Source organism: Haemaphysalis longicornis, unplaced genomic scaffold (genome assembly GCF_048455015.1).
Source record: "Haemaphysalis longicornis isolate Haplotype H1 unplaced genomic scaffold, Haemaphysalis longicornis Haplotype H1 scaffold_2, whole genome shotgun sequence".
NCBI lineage: Eukaryota > Metazoa > Arthropoda > Arachnida > Ixodida > Ixodidae > Haemaphysalis > Haemaphysalis longicornis.
Window position 1 is genome coordinate 251,074,750 of NW_027526295.1, and position 25,407 is coordinate 251,100,156.

General features: G+C 47.2%; 2 protein-coding genes and 1 long non-coding RNA gene across 3 annotated transcripts in view; 1 reads left to right on the forward strand and 2 right to left on the reverse strand.

Annotated features, from left to right (window-relative positions):
• Trpm (transient receptor potential cation channel, subfamily M) overlaps positions 1–21,538 on the reverse strand; it is a 266,832-nt gene extending 245,294 nt beyond the window's left edge. The window contains exon 1 of the mRNA XM_077700146.1: positions 20,797–21,538. Within this exon, the coding sequence (XP_077556272.1) occupies positions 20,797–20,916 (120 nt within the window). The 5' untranslated portion in view covers positions 20,917–21,538. The remainder of the gene's footprint in view (positions 1–20,796) is intronic.
• On the forward strand, positions 163–3,493 carry LOC144170952 (P2X purinoceptor 7-like). Its single transcript, XM_077700946.1, has 4 exons — positions 163–748; positions 827–1,033; positions 3,260–3,385; positions 3,478–3,493. Exons 1-4 carry the CDS (start codon positions 558–560, stop codon positions 3,491–3,493), a joined length of 540 nt encoding a protein of 179 aa, XP_077557072.1. The 5' UTR covers positions 163–557.
• On the reverse strand, positions 2,754–7,221 carry LOC144170376 (uncharacterized). The gene is made up of 4 exons (XR_013322603.1): positions 6,814–7,221; positions 5,635–5,715; positions 5,488–5,553; positions 2,754–5,434 (listed from the first exon to the last, which is right to left on the reverse strand). It is a non-coding gene; the product is annotated as an uncharacterized LOC144170376 (long non-coding RNA).
• Positions 21,539–25,407: the final 3,869 nt, after the last annotated feature.

The window sequence follows — 25,407 nt, forward strand, 5'->3', positions numbered from 1 at the left end:
GAGCGGATCTCAGCTTTGAAATTTCGTGTCAGTACTCCTTTAAGCGGGTGCATTAGCCCTTCTCACGCCCGATTCCTGGCCAATCCCCCACGTGGGTATGTGATGCGGACATCGCCGGTGGACGCAGGTTCAGGGTCGCTTAAGAAGTGCATTGCACTTAAAGGACCCCTGCAACGCTTTTCTTTGAGGTACTTTTCAGGCTTTACGTCTGTTCTTCGTGTTATGCAGAGACAGACGCCGAAAGAATTATCAAGATCCGTGCACAAATAAAAGAGTTATTCCATTTTTAAATTTAAAAATACAAGCAAATGCATGGTTGCTCTCTCTCTCGTAAACGGGGCGACCGCTGCTCGCTTTCCCGCTTTCACCGATGACGTTGATTTGCGCGACCAATGCGGACGGCGAAAAATGTGACGTCCCGGAAGTTCTGAGCCCACAGTGGCTAGACCTGAGGGATTGCTTGCCACGCTTTTTGACTGCGTCGTTTCTATGGTTACACTCACGCTGCTGACCCGCACACACCAGTGAAACGCACGTGCCGCCGCCGAAACGCCAGGATGTCCTTTGACGATTTATCGGATTTGGAGCGCGCTCTGCTGCAACGCAGCCGCGACATGAATGTGGTGCCGTATAGCGACACGCCTACGAAGGAGCCGTGCTGCGCTTCACCGGCTTCACCTGACGATTCCGAGCGTTCCAGCTCGCCCCCGGCGCCCGAGGAACCGCCTCACCCGGACGACGCTGGCTGGTAAATATCGGCAGATACGCGAAAAAGTTGCTTTGTTAGGCTTTCTGATGCGGTGCAACGATTACCGTTTACCTGCAGGTGTCATTGCGGCCGATGTCAGCCGATGGCAGAAGCGGTTGAGCGCCGCTGCTGCTTCGACGTACCGCAGTGCGTTACCCGCAGCCCGCAACGGTGCATCACCGAGGACGAGTATTTTTTTATTCTTTGCCTGGACGTAGAAGTCCTGCGGGTTGCATACTACGAGCTTGAAGAACGAGGCGACGTGCCGGACGTTGAAATCCACAAGTGAGTAACGTTTAATTTCACCTGACTCGCCGTGGTGCTCCCGCTCCCGCAAAAGTAACAAGTAACAAAAGGCACACTGCGGTTTCAATCAATCAATCAATCAGTTTTATTTCCACCAATGTTCTTACCGTACTTTTTGCCCGCTTTTATGACATTGCGTGCGCAAACTGCATAAAGAACGTTTTTTTTATTTTCTAATTGCACTCCGGACGCGAATAAGCTGTCATAGAAGGCACTATGACACCTTACTGTACGCTCTCCCAGTTTTTTCATATCACGGTAGCGACGACCGACCGGCATCTTTATTTATCGCGGTGTCCTCATGGGCACGCGCAAGAGCTTCGTCTTTTGCAAGCATCGTCTGCTCCACTATTTTCGCAATTGAGGGCGATTTACGTCCTGTCACGGTATCGGCGTGGCTTTGTTTACTAGAAACGGAGTTATTTGAAGCACATGCGCATTTCCAATGTGCGTTCGACATGCACGGGCATCAATAATGTTTACGCTGCTTATAGGTACCGTTGGCGACTAGCAAAACGACCTTCGCAAAAAGAACCAGGTGGTGTGTTGCTCTGACGAGAACAGCATAGCAGACGAGTCCTACAGCAGAAAGTTGTATGTGCGTGCTCTCGCCTTTTCGGCACTGGACACCGGGATAAGGCGACGACCGGGACCGGTCGTTGCTCCACTGATATTAAAAACTTGCGAGGGTGTTATAATGGCCTTTGGCGACGTGTCTGGATAACTGGTGCATCATTGCACGTAAGCTTTATGCACTATTTACCTTATTAGGCAGAATCTCAAGAAAAACTCTTTTTTGAAATTCTGAAAAAAAAAAATTTTTGAACTCGTTTTTTTTCCTCAGGGGTATTTTACTTGCCTTACTGCCAGACACAACGGCAAAGGCCTACAACCTGATGTACTGGTGTACACAGTGGCATAAAAGCATTTTTTTCACTTTGCGGCATTGCACAAACTGTTTTTTATGCGATCCAGCTATTTTTGTGAGGCCCAGTTCTTTTTTCACATAACTGGATTACAATGCACGCAAGCATGTGCAGGCCACTACAGAATACTTGGCTCAGCATAAAAGACAAGCCTTTATTGATACACTCCAACAGAATAGGCACTTGCGTTCAAAGTGCCTTGCAAGATCAGCTGTTTCAAACAAACAAGCCCAAATAGGCCATTGTTTTTACACATGCAGCTCCAGAAAACAAACAACCTGTTGACTATACACAAGTGGCACAAACATCACAGCACTGAATGAATAAAAGTTTTTATTTTCACTGAACAAATAAGGGAAGAAGGATTAACAAAAAAAAAAGCTAGAAAAAATCTTGGCCTCCCACAACTGTGCCTAGATCACACAATACAAAAGGGGATGTGTGTAGCATACTTAAAGGGAATTTTTTTCACTAAAAATCTGCACACAGAGGTAAACAAAACTTGTGGACACTTGTATTCAGTTCACAGCACCATCACACATATTTCAAAAGCAACGAATTCATGACAAAAAGAGAAATGAGATCAGAACTGAACCTTGACCCTTAAAATCGAACACAGCAATATCTAGAAACATACATATAAGTGATTATGCATGGTTACTAAAAAATATCGGCTTAACATCAGTGTCTGTTTTTCATAAGTGGTGCTGTATTTGTTTGATTACTGGGGTTAATAGTCCTGTTTCACAGTGCCCACTTTCTTTAAACAAGTCAGACTGGTTAGATGGGAAGAACCTGGAATAACAGCTGACACTAAAGGTTAGCACAGCCATGTACACAGCATGAAAAGCTATCAAACTGGTTCCCACATTGTACAATAGAATTTGTAGCTGTAACAGTAACGGTCTTTTTTTTTGTTTGCCGACCCAAAAAAACATGCGATACTTGCCTTTGGTGCAATGAGAGATCAGTATCTTGATAGGAAGTAGATAATTGCCCATACATTTTGTTCGCCTGATGCACGTGTCAAAAGTGCCTTCTAGTAATTTCAAGGTGTGATCAAAATCATCAAGGTTCTTATGAAGCAAAAGTAGCTTGGTTCGAGAAATTTTAGTGTTAACCATTCCAAGGACAACAGCCATAATTTGCATAACTTGAAGGATGATTAGTTTTAAGCATCATGAATTCATTACAAATAGATGTACAAAGCAACAATTTTCAATGCCACTACACATAAAAGCGTTTTTAAATAAAACAATCTTTTTTTCTTCTCTTTCAGGAAGTATCGTTACGTTGCATACCGGCAATTTGCAAGATGGATTTGGGGAAGACTGCGGAAAGGCGAAAGGAAGGTCATACCATCTTGTGCAGTTTGGATGATCCGAAAAATGTTCCCATCGGAATCGTATACAGGATTCAAATATCCTGAACTTTAAGGTTGAAGGCCTCACCAAAGAGGAGGAGCATGATTGTACATTTGTTTCCCTGCCACTCCAGCCTTTTGCTCAAATGAACGCTAGCACAATTCACTACAATAAGGACAATAAATTTTGAACAGTTGCATCCTCGCATACTTTTTCCGGCATAGATTCACCTACACAGTACAAAATTTCCACCAATTTCATTTTTGAGGTGCACACCACTCAAAGATCATTTTGAAATAAAAATACATGGCTGAGAAAATGTAATTTTAAATGTTCTTAAAACAATGAACAGGCAGATTAAAGGGACCCTGCAACACTGTCTTCAACCTTTTTTGAAATCTTAAATGCTTGCAGAATTTAGTCACCCAACACACCAAGTACTTAGATTAGGGGGTCGCTAAGTACCTCCGCCAAAAATAACTGCTCATGCCCATCGGATAACTTGTAAGCTCGCTAAAAAGATTTTCTCTCTTTCCCAGTCTTGACGTCTTTCGACTGCTTGAATTACGTCATTAAAGCCATGTAGCGGCTGTTGGCCGGTTTTCCTTCAGTCGCGGCAATGAACGCTTTTCGATAGCAACTTTAAAAAAGTCACAAAAACAAAGCAGCAATGAAAGGCGTATGTGGTGCGACGAGCAAATTGCACAGTTCTGCTCCATACTGGCGATAACTATAGCTTTTGCAGTGCTTCCAGACACAAAGGAAGGAGTGAAAGCCCTTATCAAAGGTGTTGCAGCGTCCATTTAACGCTAAGTGGCTAAAGCATGATGCTGAGCGCAAGGATGTGGGTTTGATCAGGGTTGCGGCAGGCCAATGCTTCTTGTTAATTTTGATGAACCTCCTCCTAGTCACAGTGGCTAAGGGCACGCAAAAGATTTCTCCTCTCTCAGCTTCTTTGCCCTTCTCCAGCACGCCCAGAGGTGCGCTTGAGGTACAATGAAAGGAAAGGTGGGAGGGCTCGCACTTGCATCATAGTGTAGTAGTACGGGTCCCTTTTTAAAGTTCCTTCAAGTTGTTACATGGTTGCGGCATTTCCTGTACAGCTTCTGAAACACTTAGAAGCATACACTAAAGCTATGGCAGACAAGACTGTGCCAGGCCACACTGTAATAATCCAAGTACACTGCAAAGCCTTCTACTGAAGAGCTGCAATGTGTGACAGTTGGCACATTTAAAAAGCAACTCTTTCTCTTTCTGTAAGACCTAAATGCAGACTGTGAACAAGGCCATACTGGTCCTAACTACCACAGAAACTAATCATTTTAGCTGAGGATCAAAATTTCACAACCCACCGCGGTGCCTCAGTGCCAAGGCTTTGTGCTGCTGAGCACGAGGACATGGGTTTGATTCCCTGCCGCAGCGGCCATTTTTCTGATGGAGGCAAAAAGCAAAAATGCTCGTGTGTACGCGCTTTCGGCTTACGTTAAAGATCCCCAGGTGGTCAAAATTAATCCGGAGCCCTCCCCTACGGCACGCCTCATCGCCTGCGTTGCGTCGGTGCGTTAAACCCTAAAATCAAATCACCGAAATTTTACAGAGCTTTTGATTACTCAAATGTGTTATGAATGATCCAGAAATTTCAAACACAGCACCATGCCTGGAATAGTCAACTGCAATGACAGGTTGAGAACGAAAGAAAGGCTCACACCGGTCACTTCACCAAGCTGCACAACCACTTTGCATGGCTTGACATAGCGGACGTAGAACAGTGAAGTTGAAAAGAATATTCATGAAGAGGCACACACCGATCACTTCACATCACAGTCATTTTGTCCCACTGCACTCCACCGCCACCATTCACATACCCCTGCACACGTCACTTATTTCCCCATCATCAAGGTCTGGCATCTGCTTAGAAAAGCGGGATCTGTATGCACAGACGAGATCTGCAGTTGTTTGTCTTGGTCCGTTCAGGCTGGTCATAGGTGCAGGATCATCACTGTGAGGTGGTCCACTCCTTTGGGCTTGCCGGAATGATGGGGTTTCCTCACACACATCCAGCATTTCATGCACTAGTTTGCGAACATACCCTGTGGAGGAAACTTCTATTAGAAGATGTTTGCGCAAAAAATAGTATACTAACCGTAGGTTGGCGGCGTCTTGACCAGGCCCACAACCTCTTTGCCCGGTTGCGCTCTAGGGTGCCCTCCTGAAAGGTCAGGGGAGGCATGGTTTTATACACTGCACTTCTGAAGGTCTGTTTCTCATGCGAAACAAGTAAAAAACTTGCCTGGTAACACAATACAGGTGGAAGAGGTTCCAGGCAGTTTCCATCATTGCAAGCTGCGTGCTCGAGCACCACTGCGTCATCCTGCAAAAATAAACAATGTGGCAATGAAAGTTGTCAGCTGCGTTACAATGTGGCAATGAAAGTTGTCAGCTGCGTTCTGGAAACACTTTTTTCATTTATACCCCCAAAAATTGTCTACTTTCCAACATTGCACTCGCCACATTTATGTGCCGGTCAGTTTTGGTTTCGAATTTAGAGCAGAAAAGTTTCGCTCAAACGCTACCCAGATTTGGTCAGTTTTTTTTTTTTTCTGGCACCATTCGCAATTCCAAGACACTGACTGCGCAGTGGTGCAGGCCTAAGCGCCGGCTAAGATCACCGTAAGAACCTACTTGGTTCATACCTTACGTTACCTATGCTCAATCTTTTGCGAGCGCACTGCGTTTGCACCGTTGCTTGCTCGGCATTGCACTGTTAACACGCAAGAGCGCTCACAAACGCCGTGTTTTCAGCAAGCTCTGACTTCACAAAACAGAATGGTGAAGGAATTTCAAAAGGCTGCGTCTAGCGTTCCGTCCAGACGGAACGGCAACTGTCACTAAAGTTCCGTCCAGAGGAAACACAAGTCGCGTTGAGAGCAGTCTTTCTTGATTTTTACCTAACCGGCCAAACCGCTACCGCTCACTGACTAGCCAGAATCACCGATAATTATTAATCATTATTAACAAGTACAGATGATACAGATCCAGACGGATCTCAAAGCCGCCACCCGACGCCCGCTTCACAATAATTAAGCGAGAGCAGTCGGTCTTGATTTTTACCCAACCGGCCAAACAGCTTCCGCTCACTGACTAGCCGGAGTCACTGTTAATTATTAATCACTGGTAATAATTACAGGAGATCAGGCGTAACTGGTGATGTCGTCGGCCTTGGCTCCAGTGAGCGGGAGCGGTTCGGCCGCTTGAGTAAAAAACCAAGCCCGACTGCTCTCATCGCGTGAATTGCCAAGCGAGCGTGAAGTATATCTATTACAAAACGCTAAACACGACAGAAAAAAAAAAGAAAAAGTTGCAAGAATCGAACCAGGGACTACAGCGTCCGTAGACAGCGGCGGAACCGCTACACCAATTTTTTTTTTTCCCAGGACGAGAAAAGGGAGAAATTTCACGTCGCACTCACCTCAATGTCACTTCTCATCCGTTCATCGGTAGTGTCCAACAACGTGCGGAGACACGCGCTGGACACAGCACTGCGTCATTATGAAGCCGCCGTCGCTTGTAGCCAGCTCCTTCCCAGGCCTCTGGTACCGCGGAACTAACAAAAGAGTCCGACTCGAAATGTTGCGAGCATATCTGTTGTCGCAGTGGCTTTTCAAGGCCAAGGGCTTCCAGCCAAAGTTTCCGTCGTTCGACAGAAGTAGGAAACCTGTGATAAGACACGCTGCCGGCGCCCTCACTCACACAACCAGGTACTGCGCACTTTCTTTTGCTTGCCATGGCAAGAAAGGTTCACAAACGCATGTTGAAACTGCATGCACAGGCGAGGAAAAACGAGCGCGAAAGCTGCTCGCGGCGGCTCAGGCGCGTCGTCACAGAACAGGCAGGATGGCGTCGTTGGCGTCGTCGGCGTTGTGCACCGTGTGCAAAAAATGTGGAGGTGGAAACGCACAAGCGCTTGAAGTGGGGAAATAGTTTGTGCCCTCTATCGCCACTTTTATTCAGTTATTTTCTATTCCGGGTTCATAGTAACTTTGTTGTGATTGTTTCAAAATTGCAAAGGAAAACAAGTTGCTATTAAGGTTTGTTTGGTAAACACAATGGCGCTAGACAAAATATTTCAAAGTGAACCAATCGCGGGGCGCCCGCCCTTCGTCGTCATATCCCCTGGCCTCGGGTGTGACGTCGCGAGCAGCGCGTTTGCCTGCATTTTTGAAATTAAAATTTGAATAACTCTTGTATTTCTGCACCGATCTCGATAATTCTTTTTGCGCCTATCTGTTCACGACACGAAGAAACCATTTACTGGCAGAAAAGCACCCACAAAAAAAGCGTTGCAGGGGTCCTTTAAAATTGAAAGTTGCGGTTGAGTTTGAGAAAACGTACCCGTAATAATCAAAGCTAACAGGGTAGACGCCTGGTCTGGGACACATATGCATGAATGGCTGCAGCCACCCCTCTGTGACAATATCCAGGAGATGTGGTCCCTAGCGACCGTAGTGCGGGCATGAAAATAGGAAGTCCAATTCGTTGTAATGACTATCATTCATGGTCATGTGCACGCGGCGAGTCACGTGGTCAGGTGCGGACCAGCTGCGGGCAGTGCACGCGCCAAGCTGGCGGCGGCAGCGGCGAACATGGCCGTCGTTGGAGTTCAGCCCGACGAGTCACGTGATGCCTGAAGGTCAAATTTGCCGCGACGGCGAAACCGCTCGACGGGAATCGTAAAGCTGTGTATTGAAATCAAGAAAATAGCTCTTCCTGGCTTTTGTGGTACGGAGCGTTTATTGAGTGAATATTGTGAACTGTAGCCACCGTGGGAGTTCTTTTTCCTGGCACCTCTAAAATCAACTGAGTTTTTGGGGTGTGACCAGCAATAGTCAATTTCTATAAGTTTCCAGAGCGCGGGTGTTTTGTATACGAAAGGAAACGTGGTGTTGAAATAACGGCAGAAGCCACGTTTTAATATTGTGTTCGTGCTTCATGCTTACTGAATACTTCTAAGTTATTTCGATGCATTTAGTATCGCTTAGTTTTGCGCTCCTAATTTTAGTAGTGCGTAGAGCCCCCAAATGAGATACACTTAAAAGCTAGTAGCTTTAGTAGTTCCGAGTATATGAATTTAGAAGACCGGGATACGACAAACCCGCCATATTTCGACCTTTCGACGGAACTTCCCAGTGCTGATCTGCCGCGGGCGGCCACACTTCGGCTGCTCACTATATGATGTAGACGCAGACGATTAAGTAGACACTTGCTCCAGTGCTGCTGCTGCGTTTCTAAACTGTATCATGTGTGATAGCCGAGGCAAGCGCGTCAGCCTACACGCGCGTGCGGAATGTTCTTGTCGTCACATCGCGGCGCAACCTCGCTGTGTGCGTTCGCCTTTCCTGTGTCCTCCGCCCTTTCCCAATGTATGCCAGAAAACTGGCCGCCGAATAAACCGGAGGGTTCTTCTCGTCAAGGCTTGGCTTCACTATCAGCAACGGGCGCCAACACGAAACATACACCTCAGGCACAAACTGCACTCCTTACGCCAGTTAGCACCGTTTAGTAAATTACCCACGAGGCAGCAGGGATGCACGTGCACAGCGTCATCAAAGGAATCACCCACCAGGTACAGTTTTGCCCCCAGCTTCCGGTCGCGCCTTTCATACGCGGATTTAGGGGCGCCGCATTTTTTAGCTAAAGGAGTTAAGAAAGACGTGCTTGATATGCACAACGTAAGAAATGACTCGCTTTTTCACACGAGCAAACAACCTACTGACCACTTAAAGGCGAAAAATATAAATGCTGCTGCGCCAAATATATTCTTCCTTTTACACTCTGCTTTTCCAGTAAGGAGCCTTCTCTCTTCTTTTCCACCCTCTGGAGCGCTTTTTATGTATTTTTGTCTGCTAGCTGAATGCGCCATTACTCCTATTTTTGTAGAGTTAAGGCGAACGCAGACATTTCTATTGTGTCAGTGGCTTTAGCAACGGTTTTTGCCATTTGCTGGCGTTCTAAAGCTATGCTTCTCTCAGTTCGCACGCATTTCTAAGCAGACGGCCCTCTGAGGCCCGCTCTTGCTGCTTTTGTTCTCTGTCTGGGTTGGTGAACGTCACGAGTGCATTGTTTAGCGTTTTTTTTTGTTTGTTTAGGGGGGGGGGCGCTTTTTTACTCTTTTTCAGCTCGTGAGAACCGCACCGTTGTAAAAAGAACGAAAGAAAACACTTCCGCTGGCGCCCGTCTATGAACAAGACCCATGCATAGTATACAGCAACTATCGCACCTACTAGCATTCGTGAGTACGTTCACCTATGTCAACATTGCGCAGCGCAAAGTAAACGTCGGACATATTCGCGCCAATACATACAAACATAGCAAATGTTAGCAGTGTTTTGTTAACCCCGAATGCATATTGGGTTGGTAGTAACGTAAAGTAAAACAACACCAGCAAATAAAACGGTCTGGAGGACAGGCGATATAACTGAATTGACCTTTTCCGGCGAAGCCTCCGAGTGCATAAAAATGTAAAATAAAGCGCCTGGCTGAGCAAACACACTAGACAGCAAAAGAACGCAAAAATGGGCAACTTGGTATGAATTGATTTTATTATAAACAGCGCAAAACCGGCGTACCACAGAGATGGAGGCACCGAACAAGGCTCCTTGTCCTGTGCCTTCTTCTATGTGCAACGCCGGTTTCGCGCCGTTGCACTCGGCAGGAAGGCAGCGCGAAAGAATGCTGGTATTTTATAGTATGGCTCGCATAGCTTTTATTCATGATCATTATCTTCTTCTTTACCATTTTCACCCCCCCCCCAATAGGTGTGATTCGTGGTCAGTCCCGCATACATGTATGTGGAATGGGCTGCCGTGTGGCATGTATGTGTATTTATAATACGCGACCCGTGTTACCAATTTTCTCTGGCGAAATCCTTGGCCAATCCCTCGGTGTGTGTATGTGCCAAAAATGGGCCGGTTCGCGAGGTTTTTCTTCTATTCGACGTGACACGGACGTTCAGATCTGACACCTATCAAGACACACGCCAATGGTGTGAGAACCGTGCATCCCTCACTCTCATTGCACGGGAATGTTCTCCTAAACCCTCCACCCTTAGATTATCTCTCTTGATCACCACACTAGAGCAGGGAGAAGCGTTACTGTTAAGCTGCGATGCTGACCTTCAAAAAGCTCTCGTCCAACTTGCTTAGGACGTCGCCTGGGCTGAATTGCTACAATCCACCGTACGAAAAGTGGAGGTGTTTCTATAACCTCCCACTTCCCTCCTCCCGCGCCGTTCCTTTCTTAATTTTAGACAAAAAAAAGTTGATCATCAGCACCTTTGAAGGGTGGTGATGATCAACTTTTCATCATAATCACCTTTGACGATTTGAAGGGTGATGACCCGGAAACCCCAAAAGTGACCTGCACTTTTGGGGTTTCTGGTTCAAGTTAAAGCAACTTATACGAACTACGACGTATCACTGTTTAGCCCCTGAACTTCATCATGACACCGAATTTGCATGCAAATCCTCGGTATCTCATTGTTACAACAACAACAAAGAAATGGCTTGGGGCTGAGTGGTTGTGATTTCCGTTTAAAACTTGTGGCAACTGGGCTCGATTCACATTACTGAACGTACACTCATGAAAATATGAAATGAGAACACAAAAATATGAACCAGAACACGCAAAATCAAAGAATCTGGATAGTGGTGATAGCATAATGGCTCGCTACTGGTGTATTTGCAGAAAATACATTTTCAATCTTGTATTGTAATAACGCCATGCGACAATTTCACTCGCGCGGAAATAAATGCCGCTATTTCTGCGTTTTGGTTTATATTTTCGTGATCGCGTTTCATTTGTTCATGACTGTACGTTGTATTTCGGTTATGTGAGCTAGATGTGTCGAGTCGGCGCATGTACGCCTGAAAAAACGAACAGAAATTTAAAGAGACAGACAGCCGATTTTGTAGAGGGCATTTCCTATAGCTCACGTGAACCCCAACGTTTTACGTACTGGGGTAACCGCAGGGAACTTCTAAATAAACAGGTGGAAAAAACTTTAATTTCGCATTAAAATTTATGATATCTGAAAGATGGCGCCATTAAGCGTCGAAACGTGAAACTATCTTACGTTTCCCAATACCTTCATCGATTTCAAAGCGTGAAAAGTATGGGTGCGTTCCAATTTACCGTTTAGACAGCTTCGTTGCCGTCTTCGCGGACATTCCGCCATGTTAAGCCCCGTTCCAATTCGAACGAAGCAGTCAACGAAGACTGCTTCGAGGAGACAGCATTGAAGTCAGCCACGATGCAGGCTACCTTCCTGTCTAAACTAAAAAGTGACGCCAGCGCCACCTATTTGCGTATTAATGTTGAAACAAAAGCACTTGTTATTTTATTTAAATATTTAGCATAGTTTGCTAGTGATAAAGATGACTTTCTTTAATTTTTACATGACGTAACGTTTGTAATGGCAACGGTAATATGAGTTACAAAACTTGCGGCTTGCGCATATCAACATGTCTGCTACGACGCTGTAGTCTGCGCTGGTGTTGCGTTTGCGACGGCGGCACCGTTCCAATTCTATTCATTTAGACGTCTAAAGGAGTAAAATTGGAACGGCGCCGCGGTCGCAAGCGCAACACCAGCGCAGACGACAGCGCCATAGCAGACATGTTGAGTTGCGGAAGCCGCACGTTTCGTAACTATTATTACCGTTGTTAGTATAAACGTTACGTAATTCAAAAAATTAAACAAAGTCATCTTCATCACTAGTAACTTATACTAAATATTTAAATAAAGGAACAAGTGCTTTTGTTTCAACATTAATACGCAAAAAGGAGGCGCTGGCGTCACTTATTAGTTTAGACAAGAAGGTAGCCTGCATCGTTGCTGACTTCGATGCTGTCTCCTCGAAGCAGTCTTCGTTGACTGCTTCGTTCGAATTGGAACGGGGCTTAACATGGCGGACTGTCCGCGAAGACGGCAACGAAGCTGTCTAAACGGTAAATTGGAACGCACCCTATGTTTCCGCATGGCTCACAGTCATGGTTGCCAGCATTCCTTTTGACAACGCAGGTAAGGCTTGTAGACCCAAAACTTCCGATGTAAAAGTTCTAGGGCGCTATCAGCAAAACCGTTTCGGTTTAAGGTGTTTTAAGTGATGCCCTTTCATTTCGGATAAAGAAAATATACTCGACAAAAATCGGTTGGCCGTCTCTTCAAAGATGAGTTGTTTATCGGTAAGCTAAATGAATTTTATGTCTTAAAAAAGTAGGACTTCTGGTATCCGCCCCTAGGCGAGTCAATTTACGCCTGCTGGTGGACCTTCCTCTTCCAATTATCCATTAATGTATACATAAAAAGAGCGGCTGTCATGCTCTGTCGGTGCGAGCCGCGCCGCTGACGTCCCAGACGCATCGGGCGAACACCATTAGGTTCTGGCCGCGTCCACCTGATGGACTGCAAACCGCAAGGCTCTCACGCGCGCGCTATGCAGGAGCTCCGCCGCAGACATAGCAAGCACGAAACCCGTGGAACCGACGGCAATAACGGCACCTGACTTAGCGGCGATATTTTAATGCGTAGCATTCTTTGACGAGTAACCCTGCAGCCAGGACCGTGTACCCCCCTTCATTTCCACAAGAACGCAGATTTGCCGGAATTAACAACATTAATCGATATTATAGCCTAACTGAAGATAATTTGCCCGGCAGAATCTTAAAAATCAAGAATAAGAGAAGTATAAAAATAAAATTTTTACAAAAATGATTTGACAGAATCGAAAAGATGCATCTTATACATTTTCCCTAAAACCGGAAAAGAAACAAAGAACGCCCGAAAAAAAAAACGTTTAAATTATGAATAAAGAATAGCGAAAATGGCGAACCGTGTAACGCCCTGCATTTCCACAAAAATGGAGATTTGGCGGAAGTACCACCTGTAATTGTTATACAGTCGAACCTCGTTAATTCGAAGTCGCATAATTCGAACTGACGGATGATTCCAACAGGTCAATTAGTCCCGCAAAGTGACGCGTATTTGAATGGGGCGAACGCTCGCGCTAATTCGAACTTGAAACACGCGCCATGCATGTTAACACGAACAATATTGCCCGCCCACACAGACTACTTTTCGTGAAATTCGAAGTCCAAAGCCAAAGTTCAATGCGTCACTAGCCTCCCCAGCTTCCCAAAACTCCCACCTCCCCTCGCGGGAACCCCTGTGTAGATGCGACGCATAGGGTGTTCACGTTGCAGCGTTGGACAGCGGAGGAACGGCGCTGGAACGATGGAGCGGAGCGGCGCAGGCACTGCGTTTTATAGCGCGCATAACGGTGAGGGGACGCGCCGGCGCCAGTGCGTCTTCCGCGGCTATGGCGCAACACAATCCAACACAATCCACTTTAATCCAATCCAATCCAAATCCAATCCAAGCCAAGCCAAGCCAAGCCAATCAATTCGAATCCAATCCAATGCCCCTTGCGAGAGAGGGGCATCGGAGAGGAGAGGGGGTGAGCGGTTGAGAGCGCAGCTCGCACGGCGAGGAGAATGGGGGAGGGGCAGACGACAACAACGCCGACGACGCTGCTTGGACAAGGCGAGTGAATGAGATGCAGTCGCATCTAAAACCGTAACCGCGTGCCTGCCCCTCGTACGCTGAGGCATCTGGCATGAACCATGCGACCTTCGCGCTATGGATCGTACACATCCGGAAGTGCCCGCCTGCTTCTTCAGGTTCGCATCTCGAACTGACCGTTGCGAATCCCGTACTTTCCCAGCACGTAATTATTGAAAGTGCATTACGAAGGACGTGCAATACCGACCACATTATCGCGAATGCGTTTCTAATGCTGATAGCGTGTCCTGTACCGCCAATCGAAGGGACCCCCGCTTGTTCGAACTCCTGTTAATTGGAACAGGTTTTCTGTTCTGTCTGAGTTCGAATTGACGAGCGCTGACTGCAGTAGTGTAAATGCAGATAATTTGTATGACATAATTTCGGAAAACCAGAAGTTAAGAAAAGAAGAAAAGTAAAATTTTCACAAAAATGATCTGAGGAAATAAAAAAATATGCATCTTATACATCTCCCCCAAAGCTAAACACTAAACAAAGAAAAAAAAAGCCCGCGAAATAACGTTGGACACACGAATAAAAAATAGTGTAAACCGACCAACTCTGAATTACGCCTTGCATCTTCATAAAAAATAACCCAGTTAGCGAAGTCAAGACACTCATTAGCAATGACGAAATGAATTTACACTATTGGCGAGAAGAAACAAAAGAAAAACTAAAAAGATGGCTCGCGATTACTTTAGTCCCTAATTCGAAATTTGTGCGCAGCGGGAACTGCAGTCTTACCGGTCACGGCGCCTAGCGGCTGCGTCTCAGGGAGGGATTGCGGGATCAGCGAACGCACGGCGGCGCGCGCCACTCTGCCGTAACCACAGCGCGTCGCCGCCGTCGAGCATGTTGTTAAAAATCGTGTTTGAACCTCCCATGCATATGTCGCGTGGTTCGGATGAACCACGCAACGGGGAGTACGCGAAGCACATCCACCGTTTGCCTTACTCGTTGTTCAACACTCACTCCTAGCGCTACATTGCGCTGAGGCAGCATTCACTCGTGTGTTCTCTCGACAGCAGCGATGGCAAGCCTCGGCGTCGGCGGCGCGAACTGCGTCTCAGCAAGTGAACGCACATCATCATCGAACGCACGACGGCACGCGATGCTATGGCGACATCTCTCAGAGCGTCGCCACTGCCCAGCATGTCTCACTGCCTCCCCCTCGCACTTTCACCATGCGTCGCCCCAAAGGAGCATCTCGTGCGGGCTCAGCATACTGGCCTCTTCCTCACACTTTCGCCGCACTTTCCTCCGCCGTATTTTTTTTTCTGTCTTTGCTAGCTCTGTTACGACGCCGGCACCGATGTCAAACCACAGTAGCAGCCGCCAAAGTGGTGTACACTAAAAGAATAGAATAATTCCACGGCTTTCGCTACTCATAGCCATATTTGGCTGCATAGAACTCACACTCTAGATAAGCGGGATAAGAATGCTTCACATTAGTAAACCATTGTCAGAATTTTTGTAGATTTCTTTTTGTAGCTTTTCTGACTCCGTTCTGAAACATTTCACTATTCGTAAACTCCTACTCGTCCCGTCGCATGCGGGCTGGCTTCATTTCAAACCGGGCGAACTATCACTCACGTATTTTTGCGAACGCGAGCGGGCAAGCACATGCTTCTGATCTTCCGAGCGATTCGGAAAAAGATATTTCTTCTAATCGTAGATCGAAGGCTGTCCCTAACTTATAAAGGTGAAAGCCTTAGACGACTTATCAAACGCGAAAAATGACCGTCGTCGTCAACGTCAACCGAAATGGCGCTAAAATGGGCACCGCTGTAAAGAAGAAATAAATAAATCAAGGCATATTTGCTTTCGTCTTTTTGGAATTTGAACTTGAATCTCCAGCGCAGGAGATAAGCGGGTTTTCACTGCTTTAATTCGACCCCCTGCCGGAGTGGGAACAATGATGAGCCTGGTGCGTGTCGCGTGACAAGTGAGCGTGACGGCACGCGAGTACAACTTATTCACGCGGAGCACAGCTCTCACAGTAGGGGAAGCCGCCGTGTGAATGGTGGTCGGTCTGCCTGTCGCAGTAATTCACGCCAAAAGAAGAAGATACGAAATCGACAAAAGGAAAGCAAATGCTATGCAGCAGTAAAGAAGTCTGAAAATCGCTAGGCTTTCGCTTCCAACGTCCGTAAGTGGACATAAGTTCCTGAGGAACCTTTTTGTACTTGGGTACTTTCTCTCGTTTGTGCGCACGGAGCGTGGGTTCGCCGATGGTATCACGGTCAGTGATGCCAATTTAGCGGATTTTCCGCTAAATCTGGCGGAATTCATTTTATTCTGACGGGGAAAAAATTAGTCTAGCGGCTAGTGGATATTTTGACGGGCCATTTTAATACATAGCGGATTTCTGGCGGATACCTCACGCAGTGCACCGATTCAAAACCACCCTGCACGAAACCATTTCCGTGTCCTCTAAAAATGCAGAAATTTTTTAACTTCAGATAATAGGAGGGCGCCTGTTCACTTTGCTTTCAAGCTTGGTTAAAAAAGTCGTAATTCCGACAGAACAGATTGACGTTCTGACGTGCAGACTTGAGGACCACTTGAACCCCAACCCATATCTGGGCTACCTGTTTGAGACGTACGTTGACAATGTGAAATTTGCTCAGAAGACAGACGGGTTCTCTCTCGCAGATGAAGCTGTGATGCGAGAAAGCTGCATAAGTTTTATTACCACGCTAGTAGATCAAATCAGACAGCGACTTCGAGACAACATCACAGTTATCCAGAAAACATCACTCTTATCGGTCGAAAACGCTTTGTGCGTCATGAAGGAGCCATTGATTCCTCTGCTTGAAGCAATGGCAGTGCCCCCTGAGACAATCGAAAAAATTCAAAACCAGTGAAGCAAAATTACCCTCCTGGACTGGAAGCAAATATCGTCCACGCAGTCGTTCTGGTGTGAAGTTCACTCCTATAAGGACGCCTGCGGCGAAAACCCGTTCACCGACCTGACCGGATTTGCCATGTTGATGCTCCTGCTGCCGTATCAAATGCCGAAGTAAAGAGGACTTTTAGTCAGCTTAACATAGTAAAATCCATGCTGAGGAACAAGCTGAAGCCTGAAACAACAAGCGCTATCCTAGTCGTAAGAGCGGGGCTGAAGCGACACCAGAAAAGTTGTTTTGATTATGAACTTCCCGCGGCAGTTGTTAGTGCAATCGGGACATCTGCTACGTATGTTCAACCAAGCCACCTTTCTGGCCCCTCAACAAGTACCAGCGGTCCTGTGGAAATGGTGTCAGACGACGACAGCGGTGACGAAGACCTCGATGTGTTTTTCGTTCAACTGTGAGTTCTTTTTTTTTTTTTTCATCAGTGTGAACATTTATAACGTTTAGCCTCACCTGTGATGAGGTTGACTAATGACGACCACCGCAGCACTAAAGCCGCTAGTGTTCTAGTTAGACTCCTTGGAAGACTCTTTAATATGTTATTTCAGCTTTCGTAGTTTTGGGGAGTTTTAAGAATGATAAAGGTACTTATCATACGAAATCGCATTGCTTTTTTAAATAAAATAGTCCCTAGCGGGAAATTTAGCGGATATGTTTTAGAATCTAGCGGAATCTTGCGGATTTCTCATTGCTTTTTAGCGGATGTCTGACGCCCAGCGATGGCAACACTGATCACGGTTTATGCGGCGTGAAGTACGCACCCGAAAAACAAAACAAGAAAAGTTCCCATTTCAGACGTCCCAGTGGTCAGAGTCAGAACCCCTGCATGCGAAGCGGAAAATATCGCTGAGTCTATTCCGGCGACATTGTCTGGCGAAGGAGAAGAGAAAAAAAAAAACAGAAGGCAAAGAAAGTGTTACCCAAGAGGACGAATTCGGGCCAGCTGGAGTGGTCACAGATTGCGTAGTCTATCATTTATACTCACTCACGCAAGCCAAGCTATGCATGACGCATCCGGCGGAAGTCCAAGAAGCAAAATCTAAAAATTGGTAGCCTAATTCCCCTCTGATGGGAAGGGTAAACTAAGCGCGCGATGTATGTAGCTGAACACTTCTGAAGGTTTGGGAACTGTTGCACAAGATAATTTTTGGGCCAGGCCACGGCATCAGAGGCTTTTCCAATATTTATCAGAGCGCCTGGAAGACACGGGGAATATTGATAAGAAACGAAGGAGAGACAGTCATACGAGACGAAGAACAGGCTCGCATAACACAGTGTTTGTTCTTTTGTGTGTAGCTGCATATGATTTATACCATTTGCAAACGAGCTATTTTCTTTCCTTTGTTTACTGTCGGTTTCATCCTTGTTTCTCTACGTGCACAGATGGTCTGTAAAGGAAAGTGAGTGTTCATGTTGTCTTGAGTATGCTTCTTGTTCTCTTTCTGTTTGTTCCTCCCACGAAGACGAGCGATAGTCCAAAAAGTAAATCAGAACTCATCTGCAGGTAACACATCTCAGCAATTATTAAAACTTGCATACGAGACCGACAACTATCAAAACTCCATCATTACCAGAGTGCGCAATAAAACTTTCTAAAAGTGGGTAGAATTATTAAATGCACAACCACTACGGCAGACGTGTGTGTACGTTACATCTATGCCCAGGATTACCGCACGTTGTAATACGTACACGGGAACTGTACTTACTGGGTGGCAGCTTTGGACGGAGACAGAGAGCTAGAGAGAATATATAAAAGTTTTCAAAAGTTCCACAAAGTTCAAAAATCTACAGCACTGTTAAAGGAGCTCCGTAACACGTGTGGAATAGGGTGACTAAACACTTGCAATCCTGGCTTTACTTGCTTAGGGACTTCTGTGATAAATATCGCTTTTTCGGAAACGGTGGGACCCGCAGAATAATACTGGAAAGGTTGCAACTTCTTTATTGCCCTTATTTCAAATTACCGCAATTTCTAGCTGCAATTCAGAGCCACAACGGAGATCCCTGCTATTAACCAGCCTCGTATTTCTTTCGGTGCCCTTGTGCTAGGGTTCAAGCTTCGGCTTTACTTGGCGGACTCGCCGTCGACATTTTTACTTTATTCATGGAGCATTCCACGAAGCATGTTTGCTCGCTGTCGTGTTCATCTACATTTAAACTATTCAGAAGGCCTCTTACCATAATTTAAGACGCGTGCACCTTGTGAAACGAAACTGTGGATGGAGGCTGCTGGGTCAGCAGCGCTTTTGTGGGTCGCCGCAAAGCGCCTCCAAACACCTCATCGGCCAGTGCGCATACCGAATCGTAGCAATTTTACTTCGCTTTTTAATTGTGCATTTCCCGTAGGTGCAAATGAACTGAACTACACAGACCAACTTACGAAAAGATTAACTGGTCGGCCTTATAAGCCCGCTTCGTTCTTGGTCTGCATGTGCGCAATAAATTCCGGTGGTGTGTGCATCCGTTACAACAGTTATGTCTGGCGGAACTGAACCATGGGCGAGAACTTCCAAAATTGAACCGAAAAGCTCAGCGTAGTCTAGGTTGGTTGTTTCCCTTAAAAAGTTCCACAGAAATCGCTCGTGTGCAACGTCGCAGGCACCATGACTCTCGAGCGTTTTCCTTCTGTAGGACGAGTTCAACTCAGCTATCCTGCCCAGCCAGCGTGCCGTAAGTTTTTATGCCCGATGAATACCGCAGGATCACGGAAAAGAGAAGAAAACCAAACGGTTTTCACGGATGCTGATTCGCATGGAAATGCTTTCACGTACGCGAATGCTCCATGTACGTAAGAACTTCACGCCCAGGCCCAAGCCGAAGGAAGAGGCGGACAACAAGGATAACCACCGCAACTTTTGACGGCAAACATAATCCTTATTGGAACGGAGCACCGTCGCTCGGCTTGGTCACATCAACGATTAGCACGGCGACAAACACGGCAGCACGCACTCTGCTCGTGCGGGCCGTCCCGCGAAGCCGGTCGCCGTTGGTAACTCACTGTATCAGGAATGAACATTGGAGCTGCGTCCTTTGAACACGAAGGGAACTTTGGGCCCCCCTCCCAAAACCAGGTACGACGAAATCAAATGCGAGAGAAAAGGCTACCAGAGCACATGGCAAGGGAAGTGCGCTATGGTCGACAGATGGCGACGGAAGTACGACAGATGGCATAAGAAGTACGCTATGGTCGACAGATCCCTTACTGAGTCAGCGGGCGCATGCCGGAGACAACGTATTTGTTATCCCAACTAAAAGTACAGATTCTTGTATTAGTTGAGTAATTCCATTGTAGATCCAGAATTCAGAACCTCAACGCTACTGTTGCTCGGAGAAGACCCGGTAAAGAACTGTCTTTGCAAGGAAACAATCGTGAGGACACAGATGTTTCCTTTGGAAACCAAAAGTATAATGCTGAATTATGGTCGCCGCCTACTAAAGCATACTTGCCGCATCTGGGGCTGAGCGTAGGAGGGAAAATGAAGCAGCGTACTAAGGCTTTAAAAATAATCAAGTCATGTGGCAGCTTTCGTGAGCTGCGCCTTGAGGGAGGGAGTACGAAATCCCGCAGAGCGAGGGAAGGAAAAGTTAGAACAAGAAATGAATATGCTATCGTGTTTTATCTTGGTGATGCATTTCTGGAGGGTAAACTCTCCATGGCGTAGGGAGTTACCCCGGTTGCACCTTAGATGCATCCTAATTTATGGACATCCGAGGATCTTCCTCGATTGCGACATAGATCAACGTCGCTTCCTCAGCTCCGTTGCGGACCAAACTCCAAACCTTGAGGGCAAGGTTTTTTACATAAGGCCTATCCACACTACGCGACCTAATGAGCATCGCGCAATCTTTGGGTTACAAAATGTCCCAGACACTGCAGAGGGGAAAGAGAAGAGGAGAGGGAAGGTATTGACGAGGCTCACCTTTCTGTCGGCCGCGAAGGGTATGAGACACACGCTCTGGCGGCCGTCCCCACCCATGGCTCCTGCAATGCTGTATCGCACACTCCTCGTCACTCCCACCTGGGGCACCTGGAGATTCATGGCGAGCGCACCAAGACGGAGCCCCGAAGTTCGCAATGGCAAGACGGGCCGGAGACCACGGAAGACGGAGATGCAAGCGCGAGGAGAATAACTGAGCGTCCGTGATCACTCATCTCTCCTTTTGGCTCGACAACGGCGCCGAGCCACCCGCGGAATCACAGGTTACTTTCTTGTGGCCTTCTCTGGTCGCTCTTTTCTTTAAGTGTCGATTTTCTTCTATAGATAGCACACACAGTCTACCATCCAGGCTCCTCTTCTTCTCGCCTTGTTCGGTTGAACTCTCGCCGTTGCGTCACAAATCGTGTAGTCTTGTCTACCAATCTAGTGCCGAAACAGGCATTCATTGCCAATGGACGCTGTATACTGCAAGCCACCTCGTGGACAACGGAAGAAGAACGCCCAGCACAGACAGCTCGCACAGTGCCAGAATATCTGCTTGCAGTTGTGGCATCTAGGAAGCGCGTTGTCTACTCTCGCGGCCGACTTGCGCGGGTGTCCAGTGCTCGTTCCGAGGCGCTGCGGGGGTTGTCGTCGTAATCCATAGCCGGGGCCGTAACCGCAGCCGGACTGGCCCTGAACCGCGAGTCGAAGACCGCGCGCGCGCGCGCCTCAGCTGCGCTCCGCGCCGGGCTTGAGACGAGACTGGTGCGGTGGTTCCTGAGCGAGGCGGGATGAACCTGGGGCCCGCGGCGCGGTCTCGTACGAGGAGGAGAGAGCCGGGATGCGATTGCGGGCGTCGGGGAAAGGGAGATCGATTGCGCGCGCCGTGCTTCGAGCGTCGGAGCTGCGCGCACGGGTGGGGGACCGCCAGAAAGGGGGAAAAAGCGAAGCACCTTTCCTTTGCGAGTCCGGGTCTAGTTTACCGAGGTTGTTGCGCATAACGGTCGCCCGGTGTGCTCCTCCAATTTGGCTGCTTTTCGAGTGCGTTTTACTGCGACATGCGCCCGCCGCAGGGGAGTGGGAGACAAAAAATCTGTAACGGCGCTTCTCGTCGATGCGTGCTCAAGTAAACGAGTTTCTGTTTGTCCTTCTTTAGCTCAGCTGTGGGAAGTTTTTTTCGCCTGTTTTTGTACAATGCCGGCATTCACGCCAATGTGCAGACGGGAAAGGGCAAATCCGTACTAGAGGGAGGTTTTTGTGTTTACCTTTACTCGCTAGAACTCGCGGAGCGGACGAGAGTGTAAAAAATAGAATAAAATATAAGAATATCCGTACCATCGTTCAGGAGAAGCGAAGCCTATTTTTGAAAGATTCCCGACATAAGCTGTCATTTTTGTAGCTTGATAAAGTCATTCTTCTCATGTGACTTTCGCACGTTTCTTTTCAAGAGCCTCATGGTACCAAGCGAATGAGGACGCACGGGCAGGTCGAAAACAGCGAACCGGGTGCGCTTAACGCGAGCTTTGAGGAACGCAGTAACCGAACGGTGTGTTACAGCTATTGACGGCTGTGACGCAGCCCTTAGTTATCGGGTGAATGGGACATCAGCAACCCGGCTCCAGCAAGGACCACGGGGTAGCACTTTTTCTTTCTTCCATTCTTGTTTTTTGAGCTCAGTTCGACTAGGTGTAATGAGCCGAAGCACGGTGGTTAGTAGATGGCGGTAACATGTAGCCAGCGCGACCGCCCCTGCCCCCCCCCCCTCCTTTTTTTAAAGGCGAAAGCCTGCAGTGCTACACTGAGCGAAAAATTGGCGTTGTTTTTGTCCGGTATTGAAAATGGCCGCCGCGGAAAAGAGTAAGTAAAAACACATTTGTTGACATGAGGGAATTGAACCCAGCTCTCCAGAAGAGGAGCGGACAGCGTCACCAACACGCTTTCCCAGCGCGTTGGAAGCAACGGAACACGAGTTCGGAACCTAGGGAAATGCGGCGCTGACGTCGTATCGCATGACAGGTGTACGTGACGGCGCGTGAGAAACAAAGGTGAACGCCAGCCAGTGCGAACTCTGTTTTGGGGAAGCTGTAGCGTGAAGTGTCGCCAGTGTGCTGGCAGGAGTAATTAGAGCCCAAAGATAAGGAAATGAAAGTGAAGAAAGGGACACAAACACGATGTCGCGATAAGGAAGTCTTTAATGAGTATCACCAGGGGGAGCCTTCCGCTTTCAAAGCAACCTAAGCAGGTTTAAGTGTCCCCGTGAGAGAGGGAGAGAGAGAGAGAGAGAGAGAGAGAGAGAGAGAGAGAGAGAGAGAGAGAGAGAGAGAGAGAGAGAGAGATGGTGATGATGATGACGAATTTGATGTACGAGATGTGTTCGGAGAGGTACACGTCTTGGACGATCTCCTCCCGTGAGCCGGCAGCCAGGATTCCTTGGATCCTTGCGGCGACTTCGGCCATCCGGACTGCTGAAAGGTGTGACTCCGTAGTGGAGTCGAGAAGAACAGCTTGCTTTTGTTCTGTTGTCTTAATAGTCTACTTTCTGAGTGCATTGATATTTGCGCTGCTGTTATTGCCGGTTGCACCTTCTTACAGTTCATGGCAATAGCGTATGACGTGAAGCAGGTGCGCTTCGTGCTTGCACAGAGTGCAAAGAGTGCACAGATTTTAAATAAAGATCTGGAAAATGACGATTGAGAGAATCGTGACTCGGGAAAAGTGTCTGGTGCTGTCTCCACTTTACGGCCTTTTTATGGTAACGGTGCCGTGAGCCGGTCGATATTTACACCTGGCTGACCTTTTAGTGATAAATGATATTTATCATGTGACCAGTCTGTCTTGGCGCGATCTAGTAATGCGCGCTTGTTCTTTTGGTATTCCTGCGCTGTCTGGTATAGGGGTGGTAGTGATGGCGTCGTCAGGAACACGGCTCGGTTGGCGAGAGCTCGGGCGGTTGCGTGAGCTGGCTCATTCCCCGTAGACCGAAGTTCGCCGGAGTCCACATTCAAATGATTTTTCTTTGGGTGCGGGCCTTCTCTAGCAACGAAGCAGCTGCACGGGAGATCCTGCCTTCCGCGAGGTCAAGTGTCGTGGACTTCGAATTGCTGATGATGGTGTTCGCTCGAGTAGGATTTATTGCAAGAGTTATGATCTTTTCCTCGCCCTGAGTGGGATCGCTGGCCTGCGTGGATGCTGACGTCATTCTGACTCCGCCGACGACTGCCGTTGTCATGTCGCTGAGATGACAGTCGCCGTCGGGGTAGTCGGCCGCATCTATGCGTAGGCGGTCTCCTGCTGTTCATGGCGGTTTCCGAAACGTTTGTGTAGTGTTTGTGCTCTGTCTTGTCTTCTATCCACGTTTAACGGTGGGGACAGGTTCTTCGGTAGCGGCGGGATGCGAATGCATTTTCGCGATTCATATGGAATGTCTTCTTTGTGTGGAAGGAAACTTCCGTTTCTGATTACGAGGGATCGCAGAATGTGTCTTTTCTTTTAGACAGGCGCTCCAAATGAGCTGTGTGCTGCACTTCAATTAGCATTTCGATCGAGTTATGGATGCCTAATTCTTTAAAATGTTAGTTGGCTGTGGTAATCGGTAATCCTATCGCTTGTTTATAAAAGTTTTCAGCTAACCCGATGGCGTATGTTTTTTTTGTTATTTTTGGGCTTGAGTAAAGGAACGCGGTGCGTGATTTTATTAATCACGGAGGTTTGTACGAGTCGTATGAGGGTGTCTTCCTTTATACTTCTATGGTTTGACACTCTGAAGATGAGTCTCATGATGAGCTGAGGGCTATTTTCCAAGTATTGTCTCCTTGATGGTACCGTTAGGCCGACGATTTTGATGCCGTTCCCAATTGGGATCTTCTGATTGATTGTAGGGTTTAACGCGCCGACGCAACGCAGGCGATGAGGCGCGCCGTAGTGGAGGGCTCCAGATTAATTTTGACCACCTGGGGATCTTTAACGTGCGCCGAAATCTCGTACACACGGGCGTTTTTGCTTTTCGCCTCCATCAGAAAAGCGGCCGCCGCGGCCGGGAATCGAACCCGCGACCTCGTGCTCAGCAGCACAACGCCTTAGCCACTGAGCCACCGCGGCGGGTAATTGGGATCTTCTGGTTGTTGGCGTAGACTCAGATGTCGGAATTCGACGCATCCCTTTTTCCATCTCCTACTGATAGTCCTTTAAACGAGTCAAATGAAATCAAATCAAATGAAATCAAAGTTTATTAGTTACATGATAGTGCACAAATACATTGGAGTGGTACAGAAAGAGGTCCCGAAGTGAAGCACTGCCGAGGGGACCTCTTATTATTGAATGTATGACAAGTGATTAATATTAGCGGTTTAGTCATTATTTCAGGCGTACAATTTACAAACAAATGTTCCAAATCGGCAGACATACATCCAAACAATTATAGCTTATACACTATAACGAACCAGCGTTTAATTTATTGTTCAGGTTATCAGCAGACAAAATAAAAGAAAAAAATAAAGGAAGAAATGCAAAAGAAAAGTAAAGGAAAAAATAAAAGAAAGAAAGAAAATATAGAAAGGAAGCAAAAAAGTAAAGGAAGAAAAAAAGGAAAAGGGAAAAGAACGTTTGGTGCAA